This window comes from Pseudochaenichthys georgianus, chromosome 15 (genome assembly GCF_902827115.2).
Source record: "Pseudochaenichthys georgianus chromosome 15, fPseGeo1.2, whole genome shotgun sequence".
Taxonomy (NCBI): Eukaryota; Metazoa; Chordata; class Actinopteri; order Perciformes; family Channichthyidae; genus Pseudochaenichthys; species Pseudochaenichthys georgianus.
The window spans coordinates 12,790,591-12,807,567 of NC_047517.1; the positions used below are offsets into that span (position 1 = coordinate 12,790,591).

The 16,977-nt window shown below is 40.9% G+C and overlaps 2 protein-coding genes across 3 annotated transcripts in view; one reads left to right on the plus strand and one right to left on the minus strand.

Moving 5' to 3' along the window:
• The first annotated feature begins 294 nt into the window (after positions 1 to 294).
• epcam (epithelial cell adhesion molecule) lies at positions 295 to 3,256 on the plus strand. The gene is made up of 9 exons (XM_034100871.1): positions 295 to 638; positions 1,337 to 1,438; positions 1,527 to 1,788; positions 1,875 to 1,940; positions 2,026 to 2,092; positions 2,236 to 2,334; positions 2,423 to 2,620; positions 2,714 to 2,758; positions 2,866 to 3,256. The coding sequence occupies exons 1-9, from the start codon at positions 575 to 577 to the stop codon at positions 2,887 to 2,889; spliced, it is 927 nt and encodes a 308-aa protein (XP_033956762.1). The 5' UTR covers positions 295 to 574; the 3' UTR covers positions 2,890 to 3,256.
• Positions 3,257 to 4,185: 929 nt separating this feature from the next.
• plekhh2 (pleckstrin homology domain containing, family H (with MyTH4 domain) member 2) overlaps positions 4,186 to 16,977 on the minus strand; it is a 44,379-nt gene continuing 31,587 nt past the window's right edge. The window contains exons 22-30 of one of the 2 annotated variants that reach the window (XM_034101431.2): positions 16,181 to 16,358; positions 14,078 to 14,233; positions 12,686 to 12,783; positions 11,633 to 11,774; positions 11,404 to 11,540; positions 10,745 to 10,874; positions 9,769 to 9,855; positions 7,372 to 7,503; positions 4,186 to 6,123 (exon numbers count right to left, since the gene is read on the minus strand). In XM_034101431.2, the coding sequence (XP_033957322.1) occupies positions 5,938 to 6,123; positions 7,372 to 7,503; positions 9,769 to 9,855; positions 10,745 to 10,874; positions 11,404 to 11,540; positions 11,633 to 11,774; positions 12,686 to 12,783; positions 14,078 to 14,233; positions 16,181 to 16,358 (1,246 nt within the window). In that variant the 3' untranslated portion in view covers positions 4,186 to 5,937. Of the gene's footprint in view, positions 6,124 to 7,371; positions 7,504 to 9,768; positions 9,856 to 10,744; positions 10,875 to 11,403; positions 11,541 to 11,632; positions 11,775 to 12,104; positions 12,305 to 12,685; positions 12,784 to 14,077; positions 14,234 to 16,180; positions 16,359 to 16,977 lie in introns of those variants that run through there. The other variant, XM_071205681.1, reaches the window with a different exon arrangement.

Consider the following 16,977-nt stretch of genomic DNA (forward strand, 5'->3'; position numbering starts at 1 on the left):
GAAAATATATGAAAAGCATTACATTGGTGTAGGTTAAACTGTCAGAAGAGATACAGTACAATGTACAAGAGTACAATGTGTCAACAGAGAGTGAGAGAGCGCGCGCGAGATAAACGGCAGGTATCCCTTGTAAAAGAGATCGTTGATCACAATGGGATTGTTTCCCTTGATAAATAAAGGCTACAAGACCAAATATGGTCACACCGGAAAAAAGGTACGTTTGACCCCCACTCTTTCGACTATGCAAATGAGGGTGACGTCAATAGACTACTTTCTTATAAAGCTCCTTGTCAGTTGAACAACAACCTCCAAAGGGGATAGGCCTACCGGAAATCAACAATATCTCAGTGCTCGTGCTTTTTTGAGACCTTACCTTTGACGTGTGCGCGCTTCTAGAGTTTCTCTCCAAACAGGTTCGACCAGGACACACCTGCAGGGACAAAAAGGAGCCTTGTGTACTCGGGACGCCATTCTTTACTTCACTGACCTCTGAGGACGATAGACGGATAGAAAGCAGAAGAGGGAAACTTTTGGATTCACATTAATTCGTTTTTAAGGTTTAATTAATTCCACCATGATGAAAATGTGGATTGCTCTCGTGCTCGTTGCCTTCGCAGCGACGGCGTCAGCTCAAAGCTGTAAGTCTTTTGAATTCTTAAACTTTATTTATCTAAATAACGTCTCGCTAACATGCTTCTAAATTGTGATGAAATTATTTAATAGTCAGTATATTTTCTCAATAATTGTATAGCTTTAGATACGAAAAAGTAAACATTTAAAAATGTTAACTCTTTAATAGGGTGTGTTTTAACAGGTGGCAGTTTTATATTTTAATAAGTTTCTTTCCGTACGCGTAATGTTTGCATTGTATGACGTCTTTTTAATAAGCAAGACAAGATGGAAAACGGAAGTAAAAGCTAGTTAAATATCAAACGCAGGTAGTTTCGCTGTTGAGTGGGGGTTGGGAGGATTTGTCCCGCTCCCTGGGGACTTCTCTGTTTGGAGAAACCAACGCCCAGGTGTTTGATAAACCTGATGGTCTACCTGCTTTGCCCTCTGTGTATAGTGCTGTATTACTGACAATACAATACATCCCTTATGAATAAGGCTTACACCAAGCCTATGAGACATTTTGCAATCTTTAATATCAACTTTATCATACTGTCTGCCTCTGTCCAAATATGTAGAATGCTGTAAACGCAATCCTAGTTTAGTGAAGTGCCATTAGATTTGTTTTTTTTATACCAGAAATATACATGTACTTTACATGCGATCTAGTTCATGCTTTGGATCACTGACACGTTCTTCCTTTTTATTAATTTTGTTTCCTAATTAGGTTCATGTGAATCTATGAAATGGGCCACCTGTGATGGAACTCCCTGTACCTGTACTTTGATGGTTGCTGACAAGACTAAGCAAATCATTGACTGCAACAAAAGTAAGTAAAACATAATTGATGAAATAAAGTATGTAGATTTCCTTACTTTTTTTTGCTTGTGATTTACCCCCTTTCCCCCCACCTTCAGTGATTCCTAAGTGCTTCTTGATGAAGGCTGAGATGTACAGATCTAGCAAGAACCTTAGCACCCGTCTTATCGGAGGAAAACCAGTTGAGTCTGCCTTTGTGGACAACGATGGCATCTACGACCCAGAGTGTGAGAACAGCGGCATATTCAAGGCCAAGCAGTGCAACAACACAGAGGAGTGCTGGTGTGTCAACAGTGCTGGTGTTCGTAGAACTGACAAGGGAGACAAAACCCTCAAGTGTGAGAAGCTGGTGGAGACCAAGTAAGTGATATCAACATAATTTCAGAGGACTGTGTTCAAAGTTATAGTGTTCCAACACTATATATTAACCGCTTGTTTTATTTTAGCTGGGTTCGTCTTCAGCTGACACACAAACCTGTGGCAACTCCACTGAATAAAGATAATTTGAAAACGTAAGTTTATTTAAAATTAATTAAAAACACTGACATTAGATTTTGAGTTTTTTTATAATTATAATTTCTTGCCTTTTTAATACAGTGCCATTGCCGATGCCATTCACAAGCGTTATGACAACTTTAACAAGGCCATGGTGGAAGAAGTTGAGGTAAGTGTCTTATCTGGTGCACTCCCACATTTTATTTCTGTTTGTTACATTAGTCAACTTCATAGGGACTTCTTTGAGAACAATTTATTATCAGAGCAGCATTACAGGAACACTCCACTAATTTCCTGTCTGTTCTTCTGCAGTATGATGCTGATTCTCGCACGATTGTGGTGGATGTGAAGAAACCCAAGGGAGACCGCAAGAATGACCTGACCAACATGGCCTACTACATGGAGAAAGATGTATGTTAAATGTTCATTTTATTTTGTTATATATGTATATATCCAAAAGAGAAATCCATTGACCCTATTATAATCTCCTCTCCTGCAGGTCAAGGTGCTGCCCCTCTTCAAGAACCAGGACAAGTTTGCGGCCATTATGGGAGGCCAGCAGGTGGAGATGGAGAATATCCTGGTGTACTACGTGGATGAGGAGCCCCCGACGTTCACCATGAAGCACCTGTCTGGTGGGATCATCGCCGTCATCGTGGTGGTGGTGCTGGCTGTGGTCGCCGGCCTGCTGGTCCTGGTGAGTGCATTTATCTACTCATGGAACACGTCTTTTCTTCAGCATGCATATCTTTTGAGTTTACAAATCCTAACCCTCTGTTTTTGTGTTTAGTTCTTCGCCAGAAAGCGACAGAACCAGAGATACAACAAAGCCCAGGTGAGATGAACATCTTGGACATTTTCACAATCTCAGTAAAAAAGATCTTTGCACCATAGAATGTTTTTAACAACTCTTTTTATGCTCTTTTCTTTTTTCTAATTCAGCCAAGAGAGCTGGAGCCCATGTAAATTCTCCAGGAGTCTCTGAAGAGTCGGCGTGGACACCACCCGTTTAGGATTCACTTTTAATTGCAGTGGGAGGGGGCCATTTTGACCAATTCACTTGAGGCATATGGATTGTAAAGGAATGAACTTTCTTGTGTTTTTTTTTTGTTGGCACTGCCGGTACCGCCATTTTTATTTATAAACTCTCTAAAGTCTTGACACAACTTTCAAATCTATATGCCATAAAGAACTTTTCAAAAATTAGCCTAGACCATATGCCATTTTATGTTTAGAACACATTTGAAGGGTTTAAATGTTGCGCCATAGATTGTACAGTTTGTTACTTATGTGTGTTTGATGGATTGTTTTTAATAAAAACGTTTTTAAAAGACTTGATGTGATACAGGTTTCTTATTTTTAAAACTAAGGGTTTGTGTAAGAAGCTTTGTGCCTCGGACACGGTGGAAAAGTACAGAGGATCATATGGGGGGAAGTGATGAAGCTAGAGGCAAACACCGGGCACCATTTTGCATTGTGTGGTCAGGTCATTGTTTATTCCCTCCCTTTAGTGTCACGTGAAATGGCTGCTTATGCTAATGTAGATTTACACGGGGCAGGTTTCTACCATGTTGAAATGTTTTTAACAGGGTGTGGCTAGCTGTTTTGAATCCTTAAAGGGCACTTTCATCTCTGCTTTCCGTTGTCCTTGGCTTGAATCTGACTAACAATACACTTGTACATTTCTCATCCATGCCTGAAGGTAGTTTAATATTGAGTGTTTGAGCTCAGGTGTGTGGAAGAAGCAGTCCTTGTTTAACCTTTGTCACACAATGTAGGATAAGTCTATTTTTCAAGGGACACAGTAAATGCTGTGCCAAAAAAAGCTGTAAGCAGCCTAAATGTATTTTATCTTGAAAGTACACAAAACATCAGATAGTTGACCTTACTTTGTGTAATTGTGCTCCTCTAGATTGAATACTGTATATTAACCAGCAGAGTATTACAATTAATCGTCTATTAGTTCTCTTGCCTCGCCTAGTTTTTCAACCCCATGCCTTCCCCCCCACTTGTCTCCATAGCAACACAGGGGCAAAAGCATGTCTCTAACTAGTTCAGACAGGTTGGGTATGTATTTCCTCCTCCCCTCCCCCACCTCTCTTCGAAACTACAGGCATGAAGGTGTGTCTCTTGCGGTCAGGCACCTGCTGCAGGTATCAACGCGTCAGTTTTATATTTGGACCAATGAAGAGAAACTGTGGGAAAAAAACTAGTTACCGGTGGGTGTGGATTGTTAATATGAGAGATGACTGCATACACCACTTTGCTGTGGTTTTGTTTATTCAGGCATTACATGAACAGTAATCATAAGAGTTATTCCAAGGATGATTACTTTTATGACAAATAAATATAAAACTGACGATACTTTTCTGTACAAGCTTGGAATAATACTTCAAAGTACCTGTTTACACCTTTGTGACATGGGTCACTTTAGCCGTTCATGTGACACCTCCCGTGTGTTCATATGATTCGATGGGAGCTAGCCTTTGTTTATGGTTAGGGTGAAAGTTTGTCTCCTTTTCCAGCGAGTCATATTAGGATATTCCTGTACAAAAAGCTTTAGAGGGTTAAATGATTCTATTACACACAAAACAGTACAGACAACACTGTTTCTCTTTAACCCACACTGCCACACCCTCTTACCATCTTCCTCTAAATGTACCTGCGTTTCCTTTCTGAAAAATGTAATGTTAAAGGGTTCCTATTATGCTCAATTTGCAGTTCATATTTGTATTGTGTACTGTGATACGATTACATGCTTTAATGTTCAGAAAGCTCTTTATTGTTCCCATACTGCCTGTGCTACAGCACCTCTTTTCACCCTCTGTCTGAAACCAGAGCCCAGTCTGCTCTGATTGGTTAGCTGGCCGGCTCTGTTGTGATTGGTAAACTACTTAGAGATGTCCCGCCCATTAGCCCATCACGTACAATAAGTCGGAGCGCTAGCCAAGTGAAGCGTGAGTGTTACGTAGTGATGTCTTTATGTCGTGGAAGTAAACAAAGGAGTCCAATTTAGGCATTTCAAGCAGGGGGGTCTTAGGGATTGTAGCCTTTGCAGACCATGTCAATGCTCAAAAACCTATATAACACACTACAGGAAAGGGAAAACCCCCAAAAGCATAATAGGGCCCTTTAAATGAAGGCATCTAGCTGGTTTCAGTTACTCTTCACCAGAAAGGCTTGAAGTATGTGATTAAAGTGCCACCACTCTCCTGACTGTTCAGTAACTAAGAGCACACAGGCTCTAAACTGGTGTCCTTTTTTAAGTTAGACAAACCGCCAACTCATCGATGTCACTTCACTTTTTGAACAGTGTTCTTCAGTCTTTCCGTCTGCTTTCATCATATCGTTCAGTATCATTATATCTAACACTGTCTGGGTTTCACTTCCTGTAGGGTTTCAATACCCTACAGGAGGAAGGAAAAATAAAAATAAAAAAACACTGTCTTAATTATAGCCTAACAAGCCAGAATACAATAATTTACTTCAAACAGCATCTTTGAACAAGTTAATGTTGCACAAGGTACAGGTAGATTAATATTGAGACTGCAAAACGCTAGCTCAGTCTGTCAATAAAGAGTGTTGGCTTTTCTTTGGAGTTGGCACTTGAATGCAACACATTCATCAGTGACAAACAATGTCTTAGAAGAATGTTGTTTTAAGACACTTTTGAGGGTATTGCAACACACTGCTCCAGGTTTATAAATCACCTTTTATATGCTTGAAATCCTGAGTGATGATGTGGGTGAACTGCTGCAACCTCAGCTGCTCGTTCATAATACAACTTACCAAACAGGAGACAAGTCCAAACTCGTCTGGATGGGGCAATTACGCTTTAGAGAAGTGACCATTCCACATTCCAGAAATGAATCCGGGCCAATGAGTCACATCTACGGGACAGAAAGGATTCTGGCCTAGTGCAACTAAACCTGTACTGGAGGTAAATCCTTCATTTTCGTTATATAAGTGAAGTAAAAGGGTTGATATCTCTCAGGGTGAGTTATGTTTGTGTCGTCACAGCAGCGTGGGAGTCTTGCTGGGGCGTCCCAGAGTCGGGGGGGATTTTCTCCTCAGCTCTTTGCTCTTCAGGCTGATGGGCTGCGCCACCATCAGCGCCGGGGCGGAGAGGTGGTGCGCCGCCGCCTTCTGCTGATGAGTGCTGTTGATGTAACCGGAGATGAGCAGGGTGATCTCCCTTATCTGATGGCAAAACACAACACAAGGGCCTGTCAGCGCGTAGTTTTGATGGGGCCACAATGGACAAAGTTCACTTTATGAAATCGTTCAAGGGTCTGCTTCGGCTAGTGAAGGCTCTTTAGGAGATGCAATATAATGCTAGTAACTATTGAAGAGTGCATTTAGAAAAGTTTAGGGTTATACGTTAAGGTTTCTCCCATGTTCCCTTTAAACTGTGGGTTTTCTCCGGAGGTGTTTCCTTGTACGATGTGAGGGTCTAAGGACAGAGGGTCTAAGGACAGAGGGTGTCGTATTGTCATACTGATATTCTGTACACACTGTGAAGTCCACTGAGACAAATGTAACAGTTGTGATATTGGGCTATATAAATAAACATTGATTGATTGATTGATTATACGAAGTGGTTTTTCAAGTTAAGAAGTTACTGACAGAATCTTTTTGCTATTGAACAACTTAAACTTCCACAAGTTCACAATTTTCATGCTAAATTAAAATGAAAATTAAAGTGTTTGGGGGGTTTTATCAGCTGTTTTCATTTAATATAGCATTTTGCAGGTTAGAATTAAAGGTGGGGTAGGTAATTTTGGAGGAACCAGCTCGAGTGCGCTAGAATTTGAAAATACACAGCCGGAACAAATCTGCCACTTCCTCACAGAGCCCCTCCTCCAACACACACGAATGCGCACATGACCAATGACTGAGGGCATGAGATAAGTTTGTGCACAGATGGAAGGCTGACAGGCAGGTAGGCCGGCTTCCACAGATGACATTTTTTTATGGATTTTTCGTCAAAGCACTTCAGATATTGATTGCTATCAGGATGTTAAGAGCATTCCATGGAATATAACAAAAAGTGTATCTCGAGCCGGTTTCTCAAACTTACCTATACCACCTTTAACAGGAAGTGTAAATTCCTGGTTTCCGGAGTTTATATGAGAAAATGGCTAATGCTAACAGTCTCCTCATATTGAGAGGCCTGCCCAAAACCTGCCCAAAACATGTCAAGATGAATCCCTTAAACCACTCTCTCAGGATTCTCAGTTGGCCTAGGTAAATATTCAATTAGTAATGGTTCAACTGTCAAAGCTGATGACAGAAATGAAAACCTTTTCATTTATGTAATAAAAATGAAAGGAAATTGCTTTAAAGCTGCACGTAATAAGGTTGATTGATTGTCTAACCCTACTTGAGTGTCTGAATGGTCATGATGGACACCAAGGTTATTGTAAAACAGCCTGATCGCTCACTAACCTTTGAGGCGTCCATAGCAAACAGATGTTTCTCTGTAGGTTTGTCTTTGCTCTGTCCCACAACCAGCATGAAGTCCTGTTTGCAGCCGCCAAATGTCACCAAGGTCTTATAAGGGTGGGACACCAGCAGCTTCTGAAGACACAGATGTACAGATATTCATGTTATGACAGGATTCTGATAAGAAAGATAGAAAACAATGTGGAAACTAAATCCATGTGGAGATTAGGAGCGCTACATAACACAACATTATTACCCCAATTCCTGGAAGAATCTTAATATGGCATCAATGGCATCTCCACCATGACATCAAGTCAAATTCCTAGTATGTGCGAACCTACCTGGCAATAAACCTGTTTCTGATTCTGAGGCTGCGGCCACACGAGGACGAAAACGGCTAAACGCATAGGATTAACGCAAACGCAATCGCAAACAAGCTTCCGTCCACACGCAATAGTTATCCGGATAGTGTCTGCCCACACGAGACCGCTCCGTTTAGCTCCAACCGCTGGAGAAGCTGCAGTACATATGCCGAGCCTGTACGTGGCGCTGTAACTTCCTCCACAAAAGCAGCGAAGAAGCATGGTTGTCATGGTTGCCCTTCTGTTTATTCTCCGCGGTGGGGGCCGAGGGAACCGGGCAGAGTTTTTCGCCAGTCAGCGTGTATTAAAGTTTAAATCTTCCGGACAAAATTATAAAAGTGCCGGTCAAAGGTCTTCTTTGTTATTTATTGAGCTTTAAAACAAATGCATAACGACTCTATATAATATAATGATAAAATACACGGAGCCTCTCTTTTTCCTCCCTCTCTTCGGACAGCGTCAGTGTCTGTCTCATGCAGCAGCTGGTCCAGTAATGAGTGACCCGGCCGACAGTAAAAATAAACATATTTATAACTAGTTTAGGGAGTTTGAGAGGTAATTAAAATAGCTAAGGGCGATGATCTGACTTGAAGTGTGTGTTTTGCTGCAGCGGGAGGAGCTGCAGGCGAGCAGAGCTGCGTGTCTCCGTCCTGTCAGATTAGACTTCACTCGCGTTTAGGTCCATATCGAGAGAAAGATAAATAATCTGAATTCAGGGTGCAGTTTACTTTGACGCGGGGGTGAGCAGCAGAGGTGGGGAGAGGCGGGGCTATTGCCTCATCATTATTGCTGTAGATGTTGCACAAACAACTGTAGCATGGTCAATAGCGTCCGGAGCACGATAGCAACTCTGCGATCCGCCATTGTTGTTGTTGTTGGTGGCAAAACACTTCAGCAATGGCGCGGGGTAAGCGGAGGTGAGCAGAAGAGGTGGGGCTATTGGGCAATCACTATCAGTGATCTGAAAATGTTCGGATAGGGCGTACACACGGAGCCGTTTGACCCCCCAGAGAGTTGCGTATGCCTTTCTATCCACCTTGGGACCCGTTATCGTTTCCTCAGTCGTTTAGTGCCGTATTCGGTCATCCTCGTGTGGCCGAACGGTCTATATGACACTAAACAGTAACGCAAACGACCGAATTCGTCCTCGTGTGGCCGCAGCCTGATATATGACCTACATATCACTTTCTGTAAGCAAGCTTACTCATCAGCATTTTTGCTGTGCTTTAGTCCAACTTATGTGACAAAATCATGTTAAGCTAGTGCTTAACTGTGCTAATAGAATCAAGTTATTTTAGACCACAGGTACCCCATGGAAAATGACTGACTCTTAAAGTGATAGTTTTGATTTTTTTAGAGTAAGATTGTATGATGAACTTATCAATAGACAAGTGTATTATTACATAAATGGCGGTCGACACACCCTCATTCTGCAGAAGCTAACAGGAGCTAGCATACATTAGCTACGCAATGCTGTACTTCTGTGGACGGGGGCAGTGGCAAAGTACAAATTAACCACCTAGAAATGTTAACTGCTTAAGTCGTGAGACGGCACTTTCCAAATGGGAACTAAAGCGTTTGGCTATGCTCTCTTTAGAACCACCAGACTCCATTAACAAAACCATACATTTTACCGCAGGAAACATAGAAGGTACTGTTCTACTACTGCCTCAATGGGTTAGTTAGTTTGTTGTTACTCCCTTAAAACACCAAAGTGACCTATTGTGTTTGGCTAAGTAATTATAATGGAATCTGGTGGCTTTGGACGAAGCATAAAAAAAGACTTTAGTTCTCGTAAACATAGCCTAGACTTGAACTGATTAATTTATGGCTAAAATACATTTAGCTGCTATCCCCTTTCACAATATATGTACTCCTGCTTGTTTCTCTATGGTCAGGCTACCTTGTGTAACCTCACTTCAAAATTGTAGCTTCAAGACCCAACACATCATACAGGTTTCCTGTTTAGATTCTCTTTATCAGGGGATCAAGTACACATCATGTCAAGCAGTTGCAGGGAGATAAAACAGACGCTTACGACAGAGTTGTGCTCCAGAACGCTGACACCATCTTCATGCACCGCCAGCCAAACACGAGCCCCCTGCTCCGGAGAGGGAGGGATGGCCTTAAAACAGAGAGAAACATGAAGAGAGTTCAAATGTCATAATAAACTACAAGGTGATACAAACAGTATGCAATGCCACATGTAGATACGCTGTGTGATTAAGATGAATCATCAGCCGTTTGTGGAGTGTAACACTTTTTTATCAATCTGAATCTTATGTTAGAAATGTTTAAATAAAAATGGATTGAATTAAATTACGATAACTTTATCTTACCTACAGTATACCTAGAAGATGATATGTAGATGCATACTGCTTTTAATGGATATGAATCCAATTTAGTTACTTATTTATTACATTATCTTATTTCATTATTTATTTTATTATAATGGTATAAGGTCATTGCAATATAGAATACAATAATGTATAAATAAATACATTTAAAAATATAATGATTACAAATCTTCTTTCGGTGTTTGAGAAAGTATTTATTAAATAAAAAAATAAAAACCTAATCAAAGATGGGTTTTTTTTGCACTAATGTATGTTAAATTGTCAGTATTTAATCAATAATGTACGATGACAATTTACACTCAATCTGGTTATGATTAATTGTACGTAATATATTATATTTGAATCTAAACCAGAAAGCAACTGAGTGTAAACAATGGTAAAAACAAAAGTTTTCCCAGATTCTGGTTCATCAAACTAAAACACTTTGATGTGTACTTATCAGTACCTAGGCTTTTTCTAGGAGTACTTTTAAATGTAATACAGTGAACAACACACCACAGTCACAGCTGTGGTGCGTTGTTCAGTGTATTACATTGTTGTCTCTCTCTCTCTCTCTCTCTCTCTCTCTCTCTCTCTCTCTCTCTCTCTCTCTCTCTCTCTCTCTCTCTCTCTCTCTCTCTCTCTCTCTCTCTCTCTATCTCTCTCTCTCTCTCTCACCTCTGCTTCAAATAACATGGCTCCAAAGAAAGGCCACTTCCTGGCAACGGTCAGGTAGATCCTGACACACTCCGATGGACTTCGCCCCCTGAGGGAGGCCCAGCGGGCGGAGAGGCGCTGCAGCAGTTGTCTGACGGGGGGGGAGAAGGTGTTGCTGCATAACTTGAAACTCTATTGTCCCTTTGTTGGAGCTTTAGGACCTCCTTTGTGCTGATATGGCATGTTTATTTACACAGCACCTTATCAAACACTGAGGTAATTTAAAGTGTATTACAAGCAAAACAAAATAAATATGTTTAAATAAATGGAAGTTACGTTTCTACAGTACAAGACAGGTTTAAAATCGAATTAAAAATACCATTAAAGCTATATTTAAATAAAAAAAAAAAGTTTCACAGAGATCTGATTGGACTGGATCAGTATGAATGATGCTAACATCTATAACAAATACTGTATGTTCATAGCATCAGGAAATGGAGGGGTTAAATGCCAGGGAGCAACTTCCCTATAAAGACACTTTATGGCTGTAACAACAGATTATGAAAATGTGAAGTGAGCATACAAAAGAGGCAATATCTAAAGTATATTGCCAACTTAATAAATCGACACAACCAAAATAAAAGTGGGAAGTATGTGTCGTTTTCAGTGTGATCTGGTACCTGAGCTGCTCTTCAGATGTGGTTCTCCGGTAATGTTTGGGATAAAATCTGTCCAGAACCTGTTTGAGGGTTTGGTTGGACTTGGTCTGTGCTGATCCAGGAGCAGAGAAGGGACGCTCAAAGTCTCCAAACTCCACCTGAACATAGACACAAACATGTTACACAAAGTACAAATTAAAAAGAAAATGTTCAGGAGAAATTCATTAAAAATGTTTTAGAACTTCCAGACCTGGGCCAGCAGGGCAGCCATTTCCAGAGCCAGTTCCTTGTTGACAGGGAAGTGTCCCGCTACAATAGCCTCATTTGTCTGATAGGCCAGCAGCAACCTCTCCCTCTCTGACTCCCCCCTGACCTGGAGAGAGGAGTACAGCCTGCGAGTGGGGTCAAGACAGAAATGGTAAAAGTGAAAAAAGATGGAGAGAAATGAACAAATACAGACATGTATTTTCAAATGTTTGTGTTGTATTTCTCAAGACTAAATCAATGTAGTCTTCACTCCAGTTGAGCTTTTAAAAGATTGCATTCAATTAAAAATACAATAGCGTAAATGTTGAAATACGTTCTGATGTATTCCCTTAAAGTGAACCCTAATCAAAACTCCTAGATATCTTGAGGCTGAATCTACACATAGATTTGTTGAACCTGGTGTAAGCATAGATGTATGTAAGTGTTTTTCTTGGTAGGGTCCTTCTCTACTACCTCATTCACACCAACGGTGTTTCAGGGCCGGTCCGGAGCTGGAGCTTGAAAAGCACCGGGTTTTCCTGTTCACACCGCAGCGGAGCAGCCTCTTAGCTCCGGAATCCGGTTCATTTCGAGCACCAAAAAATTGTCCGGCTAGAGCAAAAGCACCGCATATGTCACGCTTACGTCGAGGCGGGGGCAGGGGCGGGATCAACTCCTGAACAACAACAAAAAGCCGGCGTTTTATCCAGTTTGTACACAACGATGGAGAAACTTAACAAGCAGCAGTGGTCCACTGAAGAGACCAGCTACCTACTGGGAATCTGGTCTTCTGAAGAGGTACAGAGGAAGCTGGAGCACAATCGGCCATTGTTGTTGTTGTTGTTGTCGGTGTGAGCTGTGAGCTGTGAGAGGTGTCCGCGCGGTTTGGCTTTATGAAGCAGGCACGCAAACGGTTACGTCATGACGCAAACAATGACGCAGCACCAGTCGGACTCTGGGCAGTGTGAAAAGAGCCGGAGCTAAACCGAAGAACCGGTTCTGAACCTGAAAAGCACGGAGCTTGAACCGGAGTTGCGTTGGTGTGAATGAGGTATACCTGTTCTTGTAGGTGAGGCGGACAGTCCTGGTGTTTTCAGACTTGCCAGTGTGCTGCTCCTTCGAAGCTTGCTCCCATTTGGAGATAATGTCACAAATCTGCAGGAGATATAAAAACGCTTTGATTGGACCTTTCTTATCAAAATGGTGTTGACTTGTTTGCTTACATTATTTAAAAATATTTTCAGAAATGTTCAAACCTACAGAAATGTAATTTCATTTGGTCGCCTGTAATGGCAACATATTCTCTTTGTACATTTGTGGTTGAGTTTGTTTGTTGCTGTTGAGCCAAGTGATATATTTTAGTCATTAGGCGCATTCACACTGCGGTACTTTTCCCACAAAGGTTCATGCGAACTTAGTTCATGCGAACTCTTTAGTTCGCATGAACTAAGTACAGATCGCGTTCACACCGGAATAAGTCTCTGGGGTGGATTAGGCAAATGAAGCCGCTGACGTCACTTCTTCTTCTTCTGCTTTGGGTTTACTGGCAGGCCGCAAACCACTTCACGGCGTATACTGCCGCCCAAAGTCCCCGGCCGGAAGTCCCCGGAGTTGGGGACTGGCTTCAGTAGAAGCTGCTGGGAGTCCCAGCAGCTTCTACTGAAGCCTTCCGAGTAAATCGCCAGAACGCCGACACCTCCTCATCTCCACCGCTCCCATGTTTTATTTTGTGTTGCCATAAGTTAGTCTCTCTGCGTTTCTGCGCTGGGCTAATGCTAATGCTAATAATGCTAATGCAAGGACAATAAAATGGCGGCTTCACAACACTTTTTGGGAGTTTTACGGGGCGTGGTTTGCCAATCAGCCAATCAGAAATATAGCTCTTTTCTCACATAAGAGCCGTTCGAAAGTCTCTGCTCTCTAGCAGGGACTTTCGAGCGGGTAAAAAGGTTCGCATGAACTAATTTTAGTACCGGCTCTTTTTGGTGTGAACGCGATCATGAACTAAGTTCGCATGAACCTTTGTGGGAAGAGTACCGCAGTGTGAATGCGCCTATTGGCTGTCTAGATCTTAAAGTATCAGAAACACAAGCTGAGGAAACATTAGCGGAAACCAAACAGCATTGGAAAAACACAGATTTGAATGTGAAAAGGCTCAATTCAGCATTTTACCAATTGAATCATTTGGTCTGATTGTTTAGAAGAGGAGCAGACCACTGTGGATAATACGGCTGACGTTAAAAACCTCCTAAGTATCTGGATTTTAAGTTATCAGAGGAAAAGCGGAGGATGCATTAGTTGCAACTCAGCTCAAATCACCTCGAGGAAGTCAGATTTGAGTCAAACAGCGAAGTAGAGATACAGATGTTTATCGTTAATCTGTTCAATTGTTTTCAATCCAGGTATAAAAACGAAACAGTTCCTCTGAACACATGAATGGAAGCAGCACCTTGATGGCTCCCTGCAGACAGTGCTCCAGCTCTCGTCCCGTCGGGTCGTCAGTGAACAGGCTGAACCCAGACAGACCCGTCTTCCTGATGCCGGTGTCCTGGTTCAGGCGACACTGGAACTCGTCCACTGTGGTCGAAGCGTCGAAGCTCACCACCTGAGGAAATGCAATGAAATACATCACATCAGTTATTATCATGATCATGACAGTTTATTCTTCTTCTGTCTGACCATATGATCAATGTCATGCTAAAGTATTTTAGTCTAAATATTTAAATGTTTGTTTTGTGTCCAATGTTATCTGTAAGAGGTACATGCAAAAAATCCTTGATTCCTGTCATGTATGTATTTGTTTTCGACTTTTCTTAATTCTGCTCCTTTGGGACCTTTTAACCCTCTGATACACAAGCTATGGAAACCCCCTGATCCCACCAGAAGCGTCTGCGCTGCGGCTGCGCTGCGCTGCGGCTGCGCTGCGGCTGCGCTGCGGCTGCGCTGCGGCTGCGGCTGCGCTGCGCTGCTGAAAATGTTTACTGTGGAAAAGTTGTCCACAGTAAACATTTTCCTAACTGCACACATTTTATAAATCAAAGGTTCCTATCAAATTCACACTTGCACGGGTCATTTCTGACCCATGTGTGGAAACTTGATGTAGTGATACAAAACCTATTTTAGTTCCAAAATATAGACAGAGAAAATGAAAAAAAAATGATTTATGGTCATCAAAAACAAGATATTTAATGAATACTTTGCAATATTAAATGATGAAATGAATAGATTTTAAAAGATATAGCAACGAAACACAGCCATGCATGAAATAACATAGGAAATGAATGCGGGTCATTTTCGACCCATGTGTGTAAATGTGATGTAGTAATACAAAAACTATGTTAGTTCAAAATGTAGACAGAGAAAATGAAAATAATGATTTATGATAATCAAAACCAAGATATTTAAGAAATACTTTGTAATATTAAATGGTAAATAGTAAAAAAGTAAAAATGAAAATAAGAATTTGTGATGATCAAAAACAAGTTACTTGAGGAATTCCTGGAATTCTGAATGGTGAAATGAATTTATTGCAAAGATATTTACAATTAAAACCCTGTCGGGTCACTTTTGACCCATGTTGTGTATCAAAGGGTTAAAATTGTCTTTGAAACAATATACATACAATACTACTTGAATACTACAATATCTTCCTTATTATCGTATTAAAATCAGACGTCCCAACATGGTTTACATGGGTCGGTAAACAGTCATAAATCCAATTATTTTAGCCCAAAAAAAAAATCGAAATGATCTTTAATGTAATTGTATAGGTATGAATTGATCCTCTACTGTTGAGTTAACTGCAAACTATCAGAATGGTTGTCTACATTTCTTTGCTTTTGATCAAAATACCATTGCCAAAATGTTTGGTTATTTACATTTGATTACATTTTTCCTGACTGACATGTGATCGTAGGTAACACATGCAGGCAGATCAGTTTGGTTTTGACCACTGTTGAAACCATTAGGTGTAAGGCTTTCCATAGGTACATTGAGGATCTTTATGAAAACATAAACAAAAAGGTGTTCGCATCAAAACATCTACGCTTTCATGTATCGTCTAAACCTAATATATATTTTTGACTGGTTAATATTACTATTGTATGCCAATACGTGTGTGTTGTGGAAGTCATTAGTACTTGTTTTATCATAAAATCTCATACAAGTATTGAAGTTATTTTTATGTGGCCTTAAATGTCTTATATTAAACTGTCTGGAACCGACAGTGTGAAGCAGATTTGTTTGTATCTTCAATCTTCAACAGCTGATACTAGGCTGTGATGTAATCAGTTTATCCAAGCATACACAGAGAAGGAGCAAGGAGTGACAAAAGCAAACACGCCCTGAAGAGAAACCTGACTAAGAGCGTACAGGTGGATGATGGGGGGGGGGGGGGGGGGTGTCAGTAAAGCATGTGAGCGATGCTTGACACACGGAATCTTCACGATGGTATGTTAGGGATGGGGATATGAGTATCTGGCAGCATGATTCCACCTGTTGGCTTCCCTGTGGTTGTTATGGTCATGTGTCTTCCTGTGTGATCTGCTCCTACCTGGTAGGTGTTATTGAGGAAGTGAACAGGCACGCTAAAGGGCAGGGAGTGATGGTAGGGGTTCCTCAGGAGGATGGACAGGATCTCCATTCGGGATGGCCTGGCCTGCCTCTCTCCCTTCTGCTGCGTCCTCTCCATGGAGCGCTGGCAGTACACAGCATACTTCCCCGCCTCCGTCCTGAGGAGACAGTGGTTTATACTGTGACTGCTTTTACAACAAGTACAATTACAAAATGTTTGTGCTAATATCCCAGTTTTTTTTAAATGTGAACAATGAAAGCCGGTATTCTTTTCTTAGTGTATAGGAAGAAGATGTCACATTTAAGATGAGAGATTGTATTAATACAATTAATCATGGAGCCCAAGATTCTTTATTTGTATTGGTTGTTATAAAAACAACAACATAAGAAAAACGTAGCAAATCTATTTAAATGATAGCACTTTCATGGAAAAATGTAAATAGACCAATTATTGGTAAATGTTATATTTTTTATTAATATTTTATTTGTTTACTTTTTATTCTATTTTCAATGTGTTCTTATTTGATTTGATTTGTTTGTTTGTTTTGAATATTTGATTTCTATAATGATACTATATATACTGTTATTAATTAGGTGTGTGTTTGTATTTGCATAATTGGTGGCGTGCCCCTTTGTTTGAGTCAACTTTAAGATCTGACATAAATGACATCAAACATAAATAACTATATTTCACTTAGCTGAGATCAAGTTGTGGTTTAGCACTCCAAAGGCTTCCACAGAAGTGAGTTACTAATTATAAAAGGCTGAAAAGTCTTT

Coding starts and splice junctions, on each gene's coding strand:
- epcam (XM_034100871.1), top strand. CDS start 575: ATGATGAAAATGTGGATTGCTCTCGTGCTCGTTGCCTTCGCAGCGACG. Junction 2,093..2,235: donor CCATGGTGGAAGAAGTTGAG/GTAAGTGTCTTA, acceptor GTTCTTCTGCAG/TATGATGCTGATTCTCGCAC. Junction 2,621..2,713: donor TCGCCGGCCTGCTGGTCCTG/GTGAGTGCATTT, acceptor TTTTGTGTTTAG/TTCTTCGCCAGAAAGCGACA.